The sequence below is a fragment of the Pipra filicauda genome, unplaced genomic scaffold (assembly GCF_003945595.2).
Source record: "Pipra filicauda isolate LSUMZ 115617 unplaced genomic scaffold, ASM394559v2 scaffold62_size3274119_pilon, whole genome shotgun sequence".
Lineage (NCBI taxonomy): Eukaryota > Metazoa > Chordata > Aves > Passeriformes > Pipridae > Pipra > Pipra filicauda.
This window is the reverse complement of record NW_024104787.1, coordinates 1,034,327-1,050,595: the sequence shown is the minus strand read 5'-3', so window position 1 is coordinate 1,050,595 and position 16,269 is coordinate 1,034,327. Positions and strand designations below refer to the sequence as shown.

At 40.2% G+C, this 16,269-nt stretch overlaps 2 protein-coding genes across 2 annotated transcripts in view; one reads left to right on the top strand and one right to left on the bottom strand.

Annotated features, from left to right (window-relative positions):
• The window catches only part of KIF15 (kinesin family member 15), a 37,063-nt gene extending 33,357 nt beyond the window's left edge, over positions 1–3,706 (bottom strand). Inside the window, exons 1-3 of the mRNA XM_027718922.2 lie at positions 3,589–3,706; positions 3,431–3,538; positions 1,339–1,381 (exon numbers count right to left, since the gene is read on the bottom strand). Of these exons, the coding sequence (XP_027574723.2) occupies positions 1,339–1,381; positions 3,431–3,538; positions 3,589–3,706 (269 nt within the window). The remainder of the gene's footprint in view (positions 1–1,338; positions 1,382–3,430; positions 3,539–3,588) is intronic.
• On the top strand, positions 3,659–16,026 carry KIAA1143 (KIAA1143 ortholog). Its single transcript, XM_027718926.2, has 3 exons — positions 3,659–3,812; positions 5,830–5,989; positions 13,344–16,026. Exons 1-3 carry the CDS (start codon positions 3,705–3,707, stop codon positions 13,553–13,555), a joined length of 480 nt encoding a protein of 159 aa, XP_027574727.1. The 5' UTR covers positions 3,659–3,704; the 3' UTR covers positions 13,556–16,026.
• The last annotated feature ends 243 nt before the right edge of the window (positions 16,027–16,269 follow it).

The window sequence follows — 16,269 nt, the reverse complement described above, 5'->3', positions numbered from 1 at the left end:
AAAATATAATCACAACAATCAGATTACGCATGTGAAGTCATACAAGGGTCTCTCCTGAAGTACTATTTCTATCTGAACATCAATTCACTACAAGGTTTATTAAAGGTAAAAGTGTGGCAGATTTAAAAAACAAAGAACATGCAGTTACTGGAATTTATTGCTGTTGCATGTAACTTTAGCTCTAAAAGAACACATTTCACAGTGAACTTGAGATACATAAAACCAGTGTTGTAATGAAGGTTTCACTAGTTTCTAAGACTATGGGCTTCAAGCATCCTTCTTACTACTGAAAGTTTTAATAGACAAATGGAGCACTTGATGCTACAGTCCAGCAGGAAAGTTATTAGCATTTTTCTTTGCTCCTCGCAGGAAGGGAATGAAGTACCAATTCTTGATCAATGAGTCAAATAAGGCATAGCAAGTCCCTAACCCTTCATCACATTTATCAATGGATAAATGTAGCATTTATCAATGGATAACTGTAGCTTGAATAAGTAACTGGGCACGACTTAGATTAAAGCTTTGAGGAGTTCTGGAATAAAACCAATATACCCACAAAATATTAAAGAATTATAAATTTTTACATGAAGTGGCAACAAGCTTGGATTTACCTTTCTTCATTCTTTCCCAAAAGGCAGTTATAGCAGGAGGGTGTTATAACTGCTACTGATTTTAACTTTCAGTATACAAGTGCTGCCTAAAAAGACCACGGAGAAAAAAGACTCCGCGTTAAGTTAAAAAATAAAAAAACCCTCTGAGACATTAAAGAGAAAGGAAGAGAATAGTTTTAAAAGTGGGAAAGGGTCTTCATGACTGACATATGCAGTCGGGGAGTGGCCGAGGAAAGGGCTAAAAACACAAACAGCAGCTGAGAAAGGGAAGGTGTTATACTGGATTTAAGACACACCAAACTAGCTTCCCGAATATGTTTTCATTGAATAACATTATTCTGAGTTGTAGCACAAACAGCATGTATATAGAGCAGGGCTTTTTGGTTTTTTATTATGGTTTAAGACTTCCTCACAAAATTATAGAGTTCCTAGTGGAATATTTCTACAGATAAATTCCAGAGTCCAGTTGCAGAGTTTGTCGACAAATGAGAATTTACTGAACAGCAGCATTCCAAGAGGAACCCAACACATCAGAGCAACAGTTTTATTATGAGAAACTTTTTTTAAACCTATAATAAGGAAGATAGGAGAGAAAGGCAACAATCTTGTGCAGGAAAAGACTGAAATAAAAAGCTTTAAATTATTTCACAAAGTCATACTAGATTTTGTTTGCACTTTTTGTGTAATGTGATTATTCTTATATGGGAACTGGCCAATACTACTTTACCTAGGTGAGTTCAACGAAGATATTGCAGAGTCACGTAAATCTCCTATAAAAGGAAAGTGAAACACACACACACAAATTAAACAAGATAAAATTATTGCTCAAAAAACCTGCTTAAATAGCAAATACTGTAAGTAGTACAGAGGGAGATAAACAGAGAGCCTTATAAATATAAGTGTCATGCACAAATCAGAACCACACAAAAATACTTGGTAACAATCTTCCTTTGACAGAAAGATTGCAGTTATTACAGAGGTAGAGAAAGCTCCAGTCCTTGCACAAACTTGTCACTGTATGTGCAATGAGTAGTTTCTTAAGTTAATTTATATAAGGTTTTGCAAGTGTTTTGGAGAATTAGAAACATAAATGCCAGTAGTATTATATCTTCCCACTGTATTTTAAAGATTGCAAACTTAATGCAGACAAACCATTACAAAATGAAATAGCTTTACTGACACGACTGCTAAACCTCAATATCCTAAACCTGCACAACTGACTAGCTGTGTTACTTTTACTATTATGAAGTAATATTGATCACTCTGTAATACATAAAGCTCTCCTCTACATTATCTGGGGCAAAAGTCCTATCAGGAGCATCTGAAGGAGCTGAGGTTGTTCAGCCTAGAGAAGAGGAGGCTCTCTACAACTCTGTCACTCTCTACAACTCCCTGAAAGGTTGTAGCCAGCCTTTTCTACCAGGCAACAAGCAACAGGACAAGAGGACCCAGTCTTAAACTGCACCAGGGGAGGTTTAGGTTGGACATCAGGAAGAAGTTCTTTGCAGAAAGGGTGATGAGATACTGGAATGCATTGCCCAGGGTGGTGGTGGAGTCGTCATCCCTGCAAGTGTTTAAGGAAAGGCTGAATGTGGTATTTAGTGCCATGGTCTAGTTGACATGGTGGTGTTTGGTCACAGATTGGACTCAGTGATTTCAGAGGTCTTTTCCAACCTAATTGATTCTGTGATATGAGCCTCATTTTGCATAGCTTCACATTTCAAGGAGATGGCACATATTACCCCATAGGTAGATAGGAGGACTTATTTTTTATTTAAGGGTGAATCTGACGTGAAACTATATACATATAAAATAAAGTCAAAATATTAGCTAAGTAACACAACCACATTTGAAAATGCGTAAAATGCAATGAAAGATGATTCCTCAAAAATAGCCCAATAATAAAGACTTTATAAAGTCTCTAATAGTGCACAGGTTTTACTGCAGTATGATTCCTTTAAAAGTAGAACTAATAAAAACGTGCAAAGGCACTACTCTTCTCTTTAACATTCATACTACCTAAATATCCTGCTGCTATGCGAGCCTACCTGCTTTGACTCACATCAGAGAAATGTTTTAGCTTCTAAAACAGTTGGTTTTATTAAATCGCGTAAGATTGAATAAGGAAAGCAGTGCATTTTAAGACTGAAATCAGACCGATAAGTACTTGCATAGCCCCGGGAATGGCCTGAAGTTGTATCAGGGGAGGTTTAGGCTGGATATTAGAAGAAGGTTCTTCCCCCAGAGGGTGGCCGTTCATGGAACAGGCTCCCCCGACAAATGGTCACAGCACCAAGCCAGAGTTCAAGAAGCGTTTGGACAACGCTCTAAGGCACACAGTGTGGTTTTTGGGATGTTCTGTCGGACACACACATAGGAGTCGGACTCGATGACCCTTATGGGTCCCTCCCAGCTCAGAACATTCCGTGATTCTGGTACAGGGACGACCCTCGGGTACCCCGACATCCCCGAGGGCAGGGCACTGCCCGCGGGCACACCACATTGGAACCCCCGGGGCCACGCGTGGGGCACCGGGCCCCCCCAGCAGGGCCGCATCTGGCCCCGCTGGTTCTCACACATGGGTAATGCCCTCACAGGGCACAGCCGTCCCTAGTCCCCGCTCCGCTCCGCCCCCCTTCCCGCGATGGGAGCACATCCCTCAGCCCCTCCCGGGCGCCCGTGCCCCCCCACCTCTCGGGCTCGGAGCCATGATCCCGCCGGCCCCGGCACCTCCCGCCCGCGCCCCCTCACCCCTCAGGCCCGGAGCCATGATCCCGCCGGCCCCGGCACCTCCCGCCCGCGCCCCCGCGCCCCCTCACCCCTCAGGCCCGGAGCCATGATCCCGCCGGCCCCGGCAGCTCGCGTCCGCCGCTCCAAGATGGCGGAGCCTTTGAATTTGGCGCTCAGCGGCGCGGCCCCGCCCCCTCCTTGAAGCCAGCGCGGGCGCCGCCATTGCCCTCCCTCCCTTCTCCGTCGCCATTGGCTGAGAGCGCCCCCGCCCCGTGACGTACGGGGGCACTCCGGAAGTGGGACGGGTCCGTCGTGGGCACCCGGAAGCGCGGGAATGCCCCGGGGCGGGCGCGGGCGGCCGCCATGAGCAAGAGGAATCAGATCTCCTACGTGCGGCCGGCCGAGCCCGCCTTCCTCAGCCGCTTCAAGCGGCAGGTCGGGTATCGGGAGGGCCCCACGGTGGACACCAAGGTAACGCCCTGCCCCGGGGGTGGGAAGGGGCAGCGCCCGCTTCACGGCGCTTCCTGAGCTGTGATACCCACCCCCGTCGTGGGCGGTGCGGAAGCAGCGCTCCAGGGCTTTGTCCCTGTAGGGCAGTTGTTACTCGCTTAAAAATGACTGAAATAGTCTTTGTAACTTGTCTTTGCTTCTGTGTTGACGGTTCAAAGCAACAGCGAGACGTCGCAGTGCCCCCCTGGCCATTGCTGCCGTGGTGGCCTTGCAGGACAGCCAGTTCCTGCCTGTCAGTGCCCGAGGGGCCCGTGGGGCTGCAGGGAAAACGGTCATGGTTTCTGAAGTTGAACTGGCCCTTTCAAAGCCTAGGCGGGAAAGGGGGAAAAAAAGTGTTCTAAGAATATAGTAAAAAAAAAAATGTATTAGAAAGGAGTTAACATGAGTTCAAACTGAAAGAGGGGAGGTTTAGATTAGATATACGGGGAAAATTCTTCACTGTGAGGAGGGTGAGACAGTGGAACAGGTTGCCCAGACAAGCTCTGGATGCCCCATCCCCGGAAGTGCTTAAGGCCGGGCTGGATGGGGCTTTGATCAGTCTGGTCTAGTGGAAGGTATCCCTGCCCATGGCAGGGTGTTGGAACTGGATGATCTTTAATGTCCTTTTCAACCCAAGCATAGCTTAATGGTCACAAACTGTGGTGTGATGGCCAGGAAGGCATGGTAGGGGCAACAGAGTTTGACCCAGCTTGTTAAAAGGCAGCCTTTCTGAGGCACATTTTTCTTCTGTTTCCAAGGTGCTTTTTGCACGTGTTTCCCTCTAGGATTTTACAGGATGCCTTAAGAAATTAGCCCATCATTCTGGTAGTATAGCACATGTAAAGTTGTTTTTCTTTGATGACTAAAGAAATTTAAACTTAAGCTATGGAAGTGCTGTTTGTGGAGTTCTGTTTTTACCTAGTTGTACTTGCACAAATGTTTGGATGATCCCACCCTGAGCTGTATGTAGCCAAAACTAACCTAGTGAGAAAAGCCCCCTTCCCAGTGGCCCATTGTCACGGCCTAGATTTGAGTTGTGTTTGTGCCACAGTGGATATACAAGTTGCTTTTGAAAATAGCTTTTATTACAAGCAGTCAGCGTATTGACTTTCACCACTGATTCCATTTACCTGTATTGCCTTTTAAGCTTCAACTCTAGTATATTTTGGATCTTGAACTGAAGAGGCCCTTATCGCCTAACCTCTCCAGGCTGATCAGTAAAGTAATAGTCACAATGATTTATTTAAAAAAGTTAATTATGAGCTAGAATATCAGATAAAAGTATGCCTTTAATAAATTTAGTACAAACTGTTTCACTTCACTAGGAAGATTGTGTTTTGTCTATCTCTTAGTAAATTCAGTAGGTTACGGTAATACTATCTATTCTTCCTTATAAAATGAAGTTTTCATTTCCTCTTATATTGCCAAACTTTAGGTTTGTTGCACTGAGGTTTCCAAGACAGAAAGTTTGTTTTTATAAAATTTTATCCCAAATGATTCTGTCTCAGAGCACAAGTTTGAGAGAGTGGAAACAGGAGCATGATCTTCCTTGTGTCAGTGCTGCTTGCAGTGATTTGCATAGGCAGCTTTGATAGCCCAGCCACCATGGTCCCACATTTCCCTTTGCGCTGTTTGGAGCACAGCTCAGAAAGTTCAAAGGGACCCCTGCATTTAAGACTTCCTTAGTGTTGTGTGGCAGACAGTGCTTGTACAGTGATGATAATGAACAAAAGGCATTTCTTACCTTCCAAGTTTCCTTTGGTCTTTAATTGAAGGAGCCCATGCTCCCATGCTGGTTTTTTTCAATGGGATGCTATGTCTCAGTGATGGAATTGGAGTGCCATTTGGACAACGTGAGTTGGGAGGGCCTGGCACTGACAGCTGTCAGAGAGTCTCCCCACTAACCTTTCTGCAAAAGTGAGGCCAAAGAGAACTGGCCCACCCTTAGCAGTTGTGATGTGGAGTGGTGATCAGAATTGCTTTTATTTCACTTTCCTAGAGAGAGCAGCTTCCCCTTGCAGATGATGATAGTGACAATGGCAGTGACAAGGAAGATGAGCAGCCTCAAGTGGTAACACTGAAGAAAGGAGACTTGACTGCTGAAGAAGCAATGAAAATTAAACAGCAAATCAAAGAGGCCTTAAAGTCAAATGAATTAGGTGAGTTTCAAACTACTAACTTCTTGCTTTGTGTAGTCAAAGAAATATAACCCATGAAAGGGAACACAATATTTGCTCAGTTTTCTACTGTTTAATATTACCTTTGATTAGTTGTTCTGAATTTTTCAGCTAAATAATTTGCACTTGTGATTCCTAATCTCAAGTCATTGAGTATATATATTCAAGCTGTCTGGCTTTTAATAATATTGCAGTTCTGTGCTTCTTGATTGTGCAACATCCTACCTCCAAATACCACCCTAAATTAATTTTTTTGTTGTTGTTATTGCATGTCATTGTCCTGGTACACAGTCTTCTGACATCACCTGTGATAATTTTTGAACTCATTAATTTGCTCAGCCAGATTTGACAGTGGAATGGATGTCCTAAAGATAATTGTCTGAGTTCATGAAAGAGAGTGTATGGGCAGAAGGAGGAATCTCAAGTCAGTGCTTCAGTGGAAGGAATGGCAGATGTGTATGTTTGGGAACGTGTTCACTTTGCTGGTCCATGTTATTACTTGTTATTAATCAACCCCCGTATGTGTTGTGACTGCAAAACTGAACAGATGATAAAATAGCGCAAGGTACAGAAAAAAATGTTTCTTTTCTACGAAGAATTAGACAGAAAGGAAAGATGGAAGTGGTGTGAGAGGGGTTGCTGCAGTTTGTCCATGTGTGAAACTACAGCTGATGAATACAGTTATGTTAAGAATTTCTGGCAGTATCCATCATTCAGATAGGGTTGACATAAGTCCTTTGAGTGTCAAGAAACTTCAGTCATCACACAGGGTGTGATGAAATGTAGCTTTATTTTTTGCTGACAGAAGACTTGACAGATTGAATGTGGCTATTACTGTCTTTACTGGAAATGTCTTGGCAATTAAGAATATAGGACTGGAACCTCACAACTATTAAAAAAAGGATGATTCATAGAAACTGTAGACCTCTCCTGTGGTTAACCATTGTGGCTATTTGCAAAAGCTGTAAATTGAATTTAGAGCACATTGAGAGGCCTAGCACAAGCTATCAATATGACATCCTTAGCTTCTCTCTTTTTCTGCCATTTGGATTTGAAAATTCAGGTTTGTGCTATCACTATGTAGAAGCATGTGTTAAGATTTAAATGGTATAAATGAAGAATTCAAATAACAGTAGTGGGAGAGAATACATTGAGAATTTTACATTTTTTGAAAAGCAGATTGATGAAAAATCTTATATTTTAATAATGTAGGTTAGCTTGAAACCAAATAAAACTGCATCTGATTTTTTTCAGCAGGTAGATGTGTAGATGTAAATGTTAGGCCTAACCAGACAGTGAACTATGGGCTGTGTTTATGTGATTTGAACTGCTCTGAGAATATATGTTCGGCTTCAGGCTTCCTTCCTGGTCTCTTGTTACTGAAGTGTAGTGCATAGAGGTGCTTGGTGTTGCAGTTTGTAAAGTTGTCACACGATTTCTTTTCACCCTCCTAGTATTGGGAGAAATGTCAACCTATTGGAAAGAAGTGGAATGGTTCTTTCTGAGAATTGGTTTCCTTTTCATATAAGCAACTTGAACTTTGAATGATCACAGTTGGAGGAAAAACGATTTTGTAAGGCTGGGCAAAAAGAAGTAGTTGTCCATGAGAATCTATTGAGGTGGAGTCCATGCTGTGAAAAAAGTCCAAAGGAGCTGCCAACCTGAATACACAGTATGAAATGGAAGTGTATTTGAATAGAGTGTCTGAACTTATTTGGTGGAAAAAGACATTCCTAAGACATAATTATGTGTAGTGAGGATGGTAGTATTGAGTCCCTATAGGCCTGTGGCACCTCTGCTTATTACCCCTTCAGCCCTTCAGTAATAACTTGCATTTGGAGGAAAAAATCCATAGTAGTAGGTAGCAGGAGTGTTGGAGACTGCTGCCCTCTGTTCTACGTTATTGTGTTCCTAGTCATTCATCTGCTTTTGCTGTTAATACGAGGTCTTGGCCTCCTTTTTTCTTTTTATGGCTTATGGGAATAAACAGGGTAAGTGCTACTATGTTGCTCTGCTATGGAGAGGACCTGGTGTGAAATTTTCAGTGAAGAAAGGTGTGGGTGACTCTGCTACAGCTTCCCGAAGGCTTTTTTGAGTCTTGGGCCAATTTTGCACTGTCAGTCTGACCTTCAGATTTAAATTCTGATTTCTACCTGAAGGCAGGCATTTAGACAGCTGTTTTTTTCCAGTTTAATGAAGAGAGTTTTGAGTAATGTGTGAATTCCTTTTATTTTTTTGGCTGTCAATTCTGAAAATGAGAAGTATAAAGAAAGTTTGGTGCCGCATGATTTGATTGCATTTCATATTACTTTGATTTTTATCCCAGAGTTGAAAGTGAAATTAATGTAATGTCTCCTAGACCGTAATATATAGCCCCAAATCAGATCATTGGTGAAATTAATGAAGCTGAAATGGTAATAGGGAAGTAAATTTCTTAACTGATAATCTTCCGTTCCCGCATGCATCAATGCTGAGGCACCTTGGTAGATCCTAAGAAATGTGCTACTAACTATCTGTTATGAACACAAATTGTTAGTCTTTCAAAACACAGAAAGTACTCAGTTTTGAGGTTCTGCTCTCTTTTCTTTTTTATCTGTAGTGGTTGTCTTCATCTGAAGGACCTTGTCTTCAGGCTTTGTCCTGGGATATTATTCGAGGGTTTTCCGTATCTCACTTACATCCTTTCTCCTTCATTTTCTTCTATAACCATTTTGACATGGCTCATGGCTGCACTTTTTATTTCAGACACCAGTGGTTCCCACGACTTGCGTTTTCTTTTACAGATGAATAACACTTCTGCATTAATTTGGTAAAACCAGTTGATTAATGTCCAAGCTGCACCTAGTTGCCTTCTAAGGCAGAACAAAAGTCTAGTGAAGTTTTTCTGTTGGCTTTTGAAGTATAGTCACAGGGATTTTTTTTTTAGGGCTGAACCTTTCCTATATGAGAAGACACCCTTCGGTATTGAAATATTTTTCTCCATGGAGCACAGACTCAGAGGCTTTTTAAAAAGAAGTTGTCTGTTTATCAACAGTAATTTTACTTTATGTTTTATGCATAATTTTATAAATTGTTGCTGTTGGTTCAGAGACAAAGAAAAGCAGTCTTATGAGAAATTAAATTTCCGCAAAAGAAAATATGTCAATTAGTGCTAGTTTATCCTAGTATTCATTGCAGCTTATGAAATTGATTTTTTTCTACTGCTTTTCTAGTTCAGCTGGCCTCTTGGACACTCTGATACATGCAAATGACCAAATTGGGCAAAAAGTGTCCTTGTTCAAAGCCTTGTAATATTACTCTTGTTTCATTCTGTGTGTTGGTGCTGGGGGAGGACAACAAGAGAGGGGAGAGGCAAGGAGAATACAGACTGTGGTGTCTTGGGCATCGGAGCTCTTTCTGATTCAGCACAAGCTGTTCTGATTAAGCAGCTGTTATATCAGATGCATACCACAGTGTTCATGCTACTCTGCATCATGTGAAATAGCAGGAACCTAAATCAAGGCTCATTTTATGGTATTTAAGTAACAAAAACTTTCCCAAGTGTTCTCATAAACGACTGAGACTGACTACCAGAGCAAGACTGGCCTTTTTATCTTCATACCACCAGTGTGCCAAATTCCTGTAGTAAATGCTTCCAAAGGCATGCGTAGAGAGAGAACGGGTGGCCAGGAAGCACTAGAAGGAGCATCTGAAATGGCTGACCTGAACTTTCAACCTTAGAAACCATTAAGAAATGTACCAGGCTGTCATATTTTTTTATCCAACCTTCTATCTGTGAGGAGACATACATGGCTTGTGCTTCTCCTCCTGTTGTTCCTGACAGTTTAGTGGCATTTGTGTTTCCTGTTGTTGCCTCATTGACCCATGTGGACAGAAACTGCTGAAAAATGGTATTGCTGACTGCACAAATAACTACTAAATAAAAAGTACCGTAAACTGAAGAGTAGTGCCTCTTTTTCAGACCCTCATTTCTACTTCTCTTGTAATATATAGCTTCCAATTAAAAAAGAAGAAAATATTTTGTGACTTCATGGCTTCTTAAATTGTTGTCACTTGTGAAGTGAGTTTTCAGCTTAACTTCTGACTGTGCTTCTCTTGGTCAGCCAGTTTGTGATCCAGGTAAAAGCAGCAAGGACTAAGAACAGTCAGAATTTGAACTGCTAGTGTATTTTTTTGACTCATTTATTAGAACTGGATTTTATTATTTCTCCTGCAATGCTTTTATGTGTTTGACTTTGTGTATTTCTGTGTGTTTATCAGAAATCCTGAAGAAACAATCTCAGTGTTTGAAACAGTCTTTTATCAGACCTCTTTTTTAAAAGGTACAAACACTGAGATTGTTTCTTCAGTCTTTTTTATGCATTTCTTAATACAGGTCAGGTTTTTTGCAGGTCACTGATGCAAACCAAAAAGATAGCTGATACATAAGAGCCTGGTAAAATCAGACAGAATAAAGTGAAGTTCTTTTACCAGCTGGAAAAGACAATCTTAACAAATCAACACAAATTTCTTGAACTGCTACATCAAATTCTTTCAAAAAGTGTAGCCTATCTTTCTCCCTCTTTCCACATGTTGCTAAGGTAAGGCCAGGCCTACTGTGTTTTATCTGCTTCATTCTTTGTCAAGCACTGCCAACTCACATAGCTCTCTGAAGCTGGCCTGGGCTTCCTGCTGAAAGGAATGTCCTTGAGCATATAATGTAATTTTGACAGTGTTAAACCAGGCCAAGAGCTAAAATAATTTCCTTTGATGCAGAATGATCTGCAAATAGTATTGTGGCCCTGGAGGTCAGAGCTGAGCTAGTTGCCATTTTGGTGGAGTTTTTGAGCTTTGCTGTTTATGCACTTAGCTTATTAGGTGTTTAATTCATATTGCAAAGATACTTATCAGTTTCTCCATCTGGTAGGCAAAATGGAATTATTTTGTGCAGTTCACAACGTGGGTAGCAGGACAGTTGTGAGTAAAAATGAAATTTCTGGCTTCTGTTTTTCCATGGATTATGAGTACATAGCTGTTTATCTGTTTTCTTTTGTGGATATGCTTTCATTACCTTTTTAGGGGTTAAATTTTAAAATATACCCCTCTAAGAAAATATAGCAATCACTCATCCAATGAGGTGTGGTTTTTTTGCTCATGCTTATGCAGTAGCTGGTTGTCCTGTTTCCACAGCTGTAGGGGTGCTGTATGCAGTTTGCACACTGACACATAGATAGTTGTGTCTGTGCCTATGTGGAGTTCTTATAGATACTTTTTTTTTTCCCAGAATTTGGCTTGTATTGTGCCTTAGACCTTTGTTAGGTCTGTGTTTGTTAGATCTGTGTTTCCAAATAAACATTGTAGTTATGCAACAATTAGTAAGAAGAATTATTTGCTATTAAACTTCTGAGTCCAAAAATGGAGGACCAGCTTCTGAGAATAATGATACGTAGTGCATTTTGTTTCATTGTGTGATATACTTTCAGAAATAATTATATTTCCCTCCTGAAATTTACTGTAGGCACTTCCTGAACTTGTGCAGCATCTAAACACCTAAGCCTTCCGTGCAGAATCCATGATGAATCCATTCAGAAGTATGCTTTTCATATCTACAGTTTATTGTTGCTAGTAATTCCTCATAACTGTAATGCTTTTCTAATGCACCAAGGCTGAAATATTTTTCCCCAAAATCTGGTTAGTTATTTTCTGCATAGGAGTATTTTCTCATAAACTAATGTAGAATCATAGAATCAAGGAATTGTTAAGATTGGAAAAGACCTCTAAGATCCATTGAGTCCCAACTATTAACCTAGCGCTGCCATGCTGCCACTAACCCATGTCCCTAAATGCCAGATCTACATGTTTTTTGAATGCTGCAAGGGATGGTGATTCCACCACTTCCCTGGACTTGTTCCATTGCCTGACCACCTTCTCAGAAATTTTTCCTGATACACAATCTAAACCTCCCCAAGTGGCCATTTCTTGTCCTGTTGCTTGTTACTGGGGAGAAGAGACTGATCCCCACCTGGCTACAACCTCCTTTCAGGTGGTTGCAGAGAGAGATAAGGTCTCCCTTGAGCCTCCGTTTCTCCAGGCTGGACAACCCCAGCTCCCTGAGCTGCTCCTCAGGACTCGTGCTCCAGCCCCTTCCCCACGTGCACCTTTTGGAAGTACACATTAGTTTTTTAAGCTAGGTTTCTTTTTAAAAAGGGTCTCTGAAACTTAAGGAATTCTAAGTGAAATTTGCTACTCAAGTTGATGTCTTCATTTGTAACACACAACCCTTAAGACACCAGATTTCTTAGTTGTATTGTCTTGAGTATGCACTGTAGAGAATTTCAGCCAGTGCCACGTAGGTCACACTGAAATGTTAGTCTTCTGCCATAGTGCTGATGTACCAAGGAAAGGATTTGTGCTAAAGAGAAAAGATATTTATTGGTTATAATTAAAAAGCACATAATCATGTCAAACACATTTCTGTTGAATAATGAATTTCACAGAAGTAATTTAGTAAAAATATCTTGCATAGAACGTATGGCTCTTGAACATCCTGTCACATGTACATTATAAAAATTGCAAACTACTGCAGCATAAGCCTTTGTGTCTGATTCATTTACAGTTACTCTTTCTTTCCCAGAAATACTGCCCCGATGCTGTTTCTTTGCAGTAGCTTTCCCCCTCTGCCTGATAATCATGAAAGAGACTTTTGTTTTTAAGATTGTTGTCTGCTTCTCTGCATGTTCTAGAGCAAAATTAGCGAGTTGGAATAGTTTGATGATTTTGCAGATACAAAGAAACCCTGAAACTTTCATTTATTATAATATTAAAAGGGCAGTTTATGACCATGTGATCTTAGCTGTCTCAGCAGAACAGAATATATTAGAAGAAAAAAAAAGCTTTTTCTTTTATACGTGCTATTTTGTTCTTTATAGAATACCATAATTCTGAAATAAGTGCATTTGTTGTCATGAATTTTACAAATACTGAAGTGAGATTAGAGGATCCTATGAAGTTGTCCTCCCCACTTTGGTAAGTGGACGTGAATTGAGTGTGTTGGAAAAGCTCTACTGCCTACAGTCTCTTCTAAGTTAGAGCTCTGGTTAGTGAAAATCCATTTCTAACAGGAACTGCAGGAGGATTGTCTTGAAAGGCTGGTTGCCATGGAACAGGTGGGTGCATATGGAGGACGTTCTTAGATACAGTCTTTGTGGCCAAAATGTACATTTTCATGATTGTTGTATTCTTTTGGGGGTCTCGCTGATCTTGGTTCAAGATCATAGTGGTTCAAGGTAATAGTGAAGATCTGTAAATATTTGTAAGCATGTGCAGATGAGTTCTGATTTTACTGTCTTTATTACAGATGATGAACCAGAGCCTGCTGATGGAAAAATTATGTTCAGGAAACCAGCCAAACGTTCATCAGAGAAGTGTTTGGACTTCAATGTGAGTTCAAGTAAGAAGATGAAAGAAGCAAAGAAAACTAAGAGAGAAGCAACTACTTCTCAGAGTACAGCTAAGCAAGTAAAAAATAGCAGTCTTCTCTCATTTGATGATGAGGAAAATGATGATTAGGGGTTGTGTTTTTTTGTATTTTACTTGCCTTTCTAGAAATCTGAGTAACATTGAGGGCTTTCATAGGAATTGAAGCATGGTGTTTGAGTATTCTCTTACTTTGTTATAGTCCAACTAGAGAAACATAGTATAAAATTAGCTAGAACTAAGTCTTTGCAGTTCAGCTGTAATTGTATGAACAGTGTGTTATGTCTTTATTTTTAAAGAGAATTTAACCATGTATGTAAAAGCTATTTGAGGTCACAAATGACTAGCAAAATATACCTGTACATATGCATCTTATGTAAATTTTCAGTCAATACATTTTAAAATGCCCTCCATTACTAAAAATGTATTTCCTCTATATTGAATAGCATTAGTTGGCAGTTGTGTGGATTTTACCTGTTATTGTTGAATTGACATTCAAAAGAGGGAGACTTCATTTCTGTGGAAGAGAGACTGAAGTTTTCTGTCTCACAGCTTAACAAAAGTTTGCACAACCTTTGCACTTGTGGTTTGGCAGACTAGCTCTTTGCAGAGCATTGCAGTTGATAAAATCACTTAGTCCTAATCCTGTCTTTGGTGAATGCAGTCCAAGAAACGTCAAATTTGTTTGAATTGGTTGTAATAGCAAGATATAAAGATTTTGATTGTAGTTGATGTTATCAACTAATACAAAAGGAGCCTAAACCACTGGAGATTGTGCACTTCAGATTTGACACGGATGGGCTCAGTGGTTTGATGGTATTTTGGGCTTAAAGTATGCTTGTTCCAGTTGGCTACCTATGTGTTCATAATTATTTGGGATCTCAGACAGCTTGTTTAAAAAGATGTATTTTATTTTTAAGCTGGGGAAAAGCATTATTTTATTCTTCAAGTAGGAAGTTTTAAACAGGAAATTTAGGTCGGGAAACATTATAGCTGTGATACAAAGTTTTAAAATATTTTAGTTGCCGGTGTAAAGTACACTGTTTATGTAACAGAATGCTGAAATTCAAAATGACACTGAGAGCTGATGGGTTTGGGGAGAATAAGGAATAGGAAATGGGACTAATGACTTCGAAATTATTTGGAAGTATGGTGTGTTCTGTAACCATATATAAGCAAGAACTGAGATTACTGCTGTTAAAGGGTTATGAAACCAGTTCTGCTGTGTGACAGGACATTTGAAATTATTTGGCCTGTAAAGCTTCACTGAGGAGCAAATCTCAAGTTGCTGTGTGAAACAGCTGATTTTAGTTTGTTCATCTGGTATTAAACAATGAATTATGTTTTCTTTTAAGTGGTCCAAAGATATTTAAATAAAAATTTCAGTACATAAGATGAGATTTTTTTTTTGTCACGTGACATTAAAGCCTCCTGTAACTGCTACCTGTCTCTGTACATACCAGCTTACTGCAGCATAATATCAGATACAAATCTGCATACTGTTCCACAGTATTTGTGTGAGTGCCTGTTACCCTTATTTTGAAAATGAATAGATCTGTTGTCCTTTCAGAAAATTGAAGCCAGACCTGTCAGTCGTGGCTGGGCTTCGCAAATGAAGATTTGGGGAGGGCTCTACCCACGTTTGTTACAGGCGCGCTGGTGGCTAAAAAGGCCAATATGAGACAGGCGCGTCCGGTTGCAAAAGGCACAGCAGAAAGACTCCTTAGGAGGTAAATTCTGCAGGGCACCATTCTTTCTGCGTTGTCCTATAAATGGATATTAAAATCTTCTTGTAGCACTGGTCTCATATTAGAATTGCCAAAGAGGTGCAGTGTGACAACCTGACTATTCCCCTGAGGACATGTTACATTTGTAAACACATAATTTGTCTGTATTCTGCATATATAAAAAAGAAGAGCAAACTTGGGAAGAAGAAGTACAGAACCAAAGGTTCCCAGGAGTTCATATTTCCATTTATTTTGTATACTTTAAACTTGTTTGAATCTATTAAATATATATATAGATTACACCCATGAGAAGTCTTGTAGCATTCCAGCATACCAAAGGAATATTTGGGCATATTTCAACAACTGAGCAAATACTCTCACTTGATGACAGTCATCTGAACGAATGAATTAACCATTGACTGCTTACTTAAACTTTTCTGGCTCTTTTCATCAGCACAGAAATGTACTTGCTTACATTCTTCTTGCACAGCCTGGAAGCTCTTCACTTTAGCTGTGAGGCAGTTTAGGAGACATGGCTATAAATGCTTGCCAAGGATCAGAGGGAATTTGGATTTGCCTTAAAATTACAGAGGGCCTCACAAATATGCAGCTAATTTGGCACGTTCCAAATAAGATGTTGTTTGAATCTTATTAGTAATTGCATTTAAACAAAAATTAGCATTTTTAGAGAAAGATGTGGGAGACTGGAGTCCAGTAAAAAGAGGGTTATCTCAAAATATTGGGTGCAATACTTTTGTTTAATCATGCGTCTTGCCCTACAACTTCATGACAGATGTTTGGAATGCAAATAAATTAATTGGGTTTACTTGAGAGTAATATAATGGAAGGTATGTTGTTCTTCAGGCAACACAGCAGGGGAAAGAAAGGTGGATACAGAAACCCAATTTGTTTCCTTTATTCCAACTATGACTGTAGTGCTCTGACCAGGAGGAGACCTTTGTATTCATTGTATTTTACTCCCAGCTCACCTAACAATAACTGATTGGATATATTTATTAAGACGTGTGAGTGATGCACAAAAGCATTTTAGTCAGGTAGTCATGTAAAAATTCAGTGTTC

What these genes read in the sequence shown, in the direction of transcription:
- KIAA1143 (XM_027718926.2), top strand. Translation starts at nt 3,705, where the DNA reads ATGAGCAAGAGGAATCAGATCTCCTACGTGCGGCCGGCCGAGCCCGCC. An exon ending in GCCCCACGGTGGACACCAAG is followed by an intron (nt 3,813 to 5,829) that starts GTAACGCCCTGC and finishes TCACTTTCCTAG; the next exon opens with AGAGAGCAGCTTCCCCTTGC. An exon ending in CTTAAAGTCAAATGAATTAG is followed by an intron (nt 5,990 to 13,343) that starts GTGAGTTTCAAA and finishes TCTTTATTACAG; the next exon opens with ATGATGAACCAGAGCCTGCT.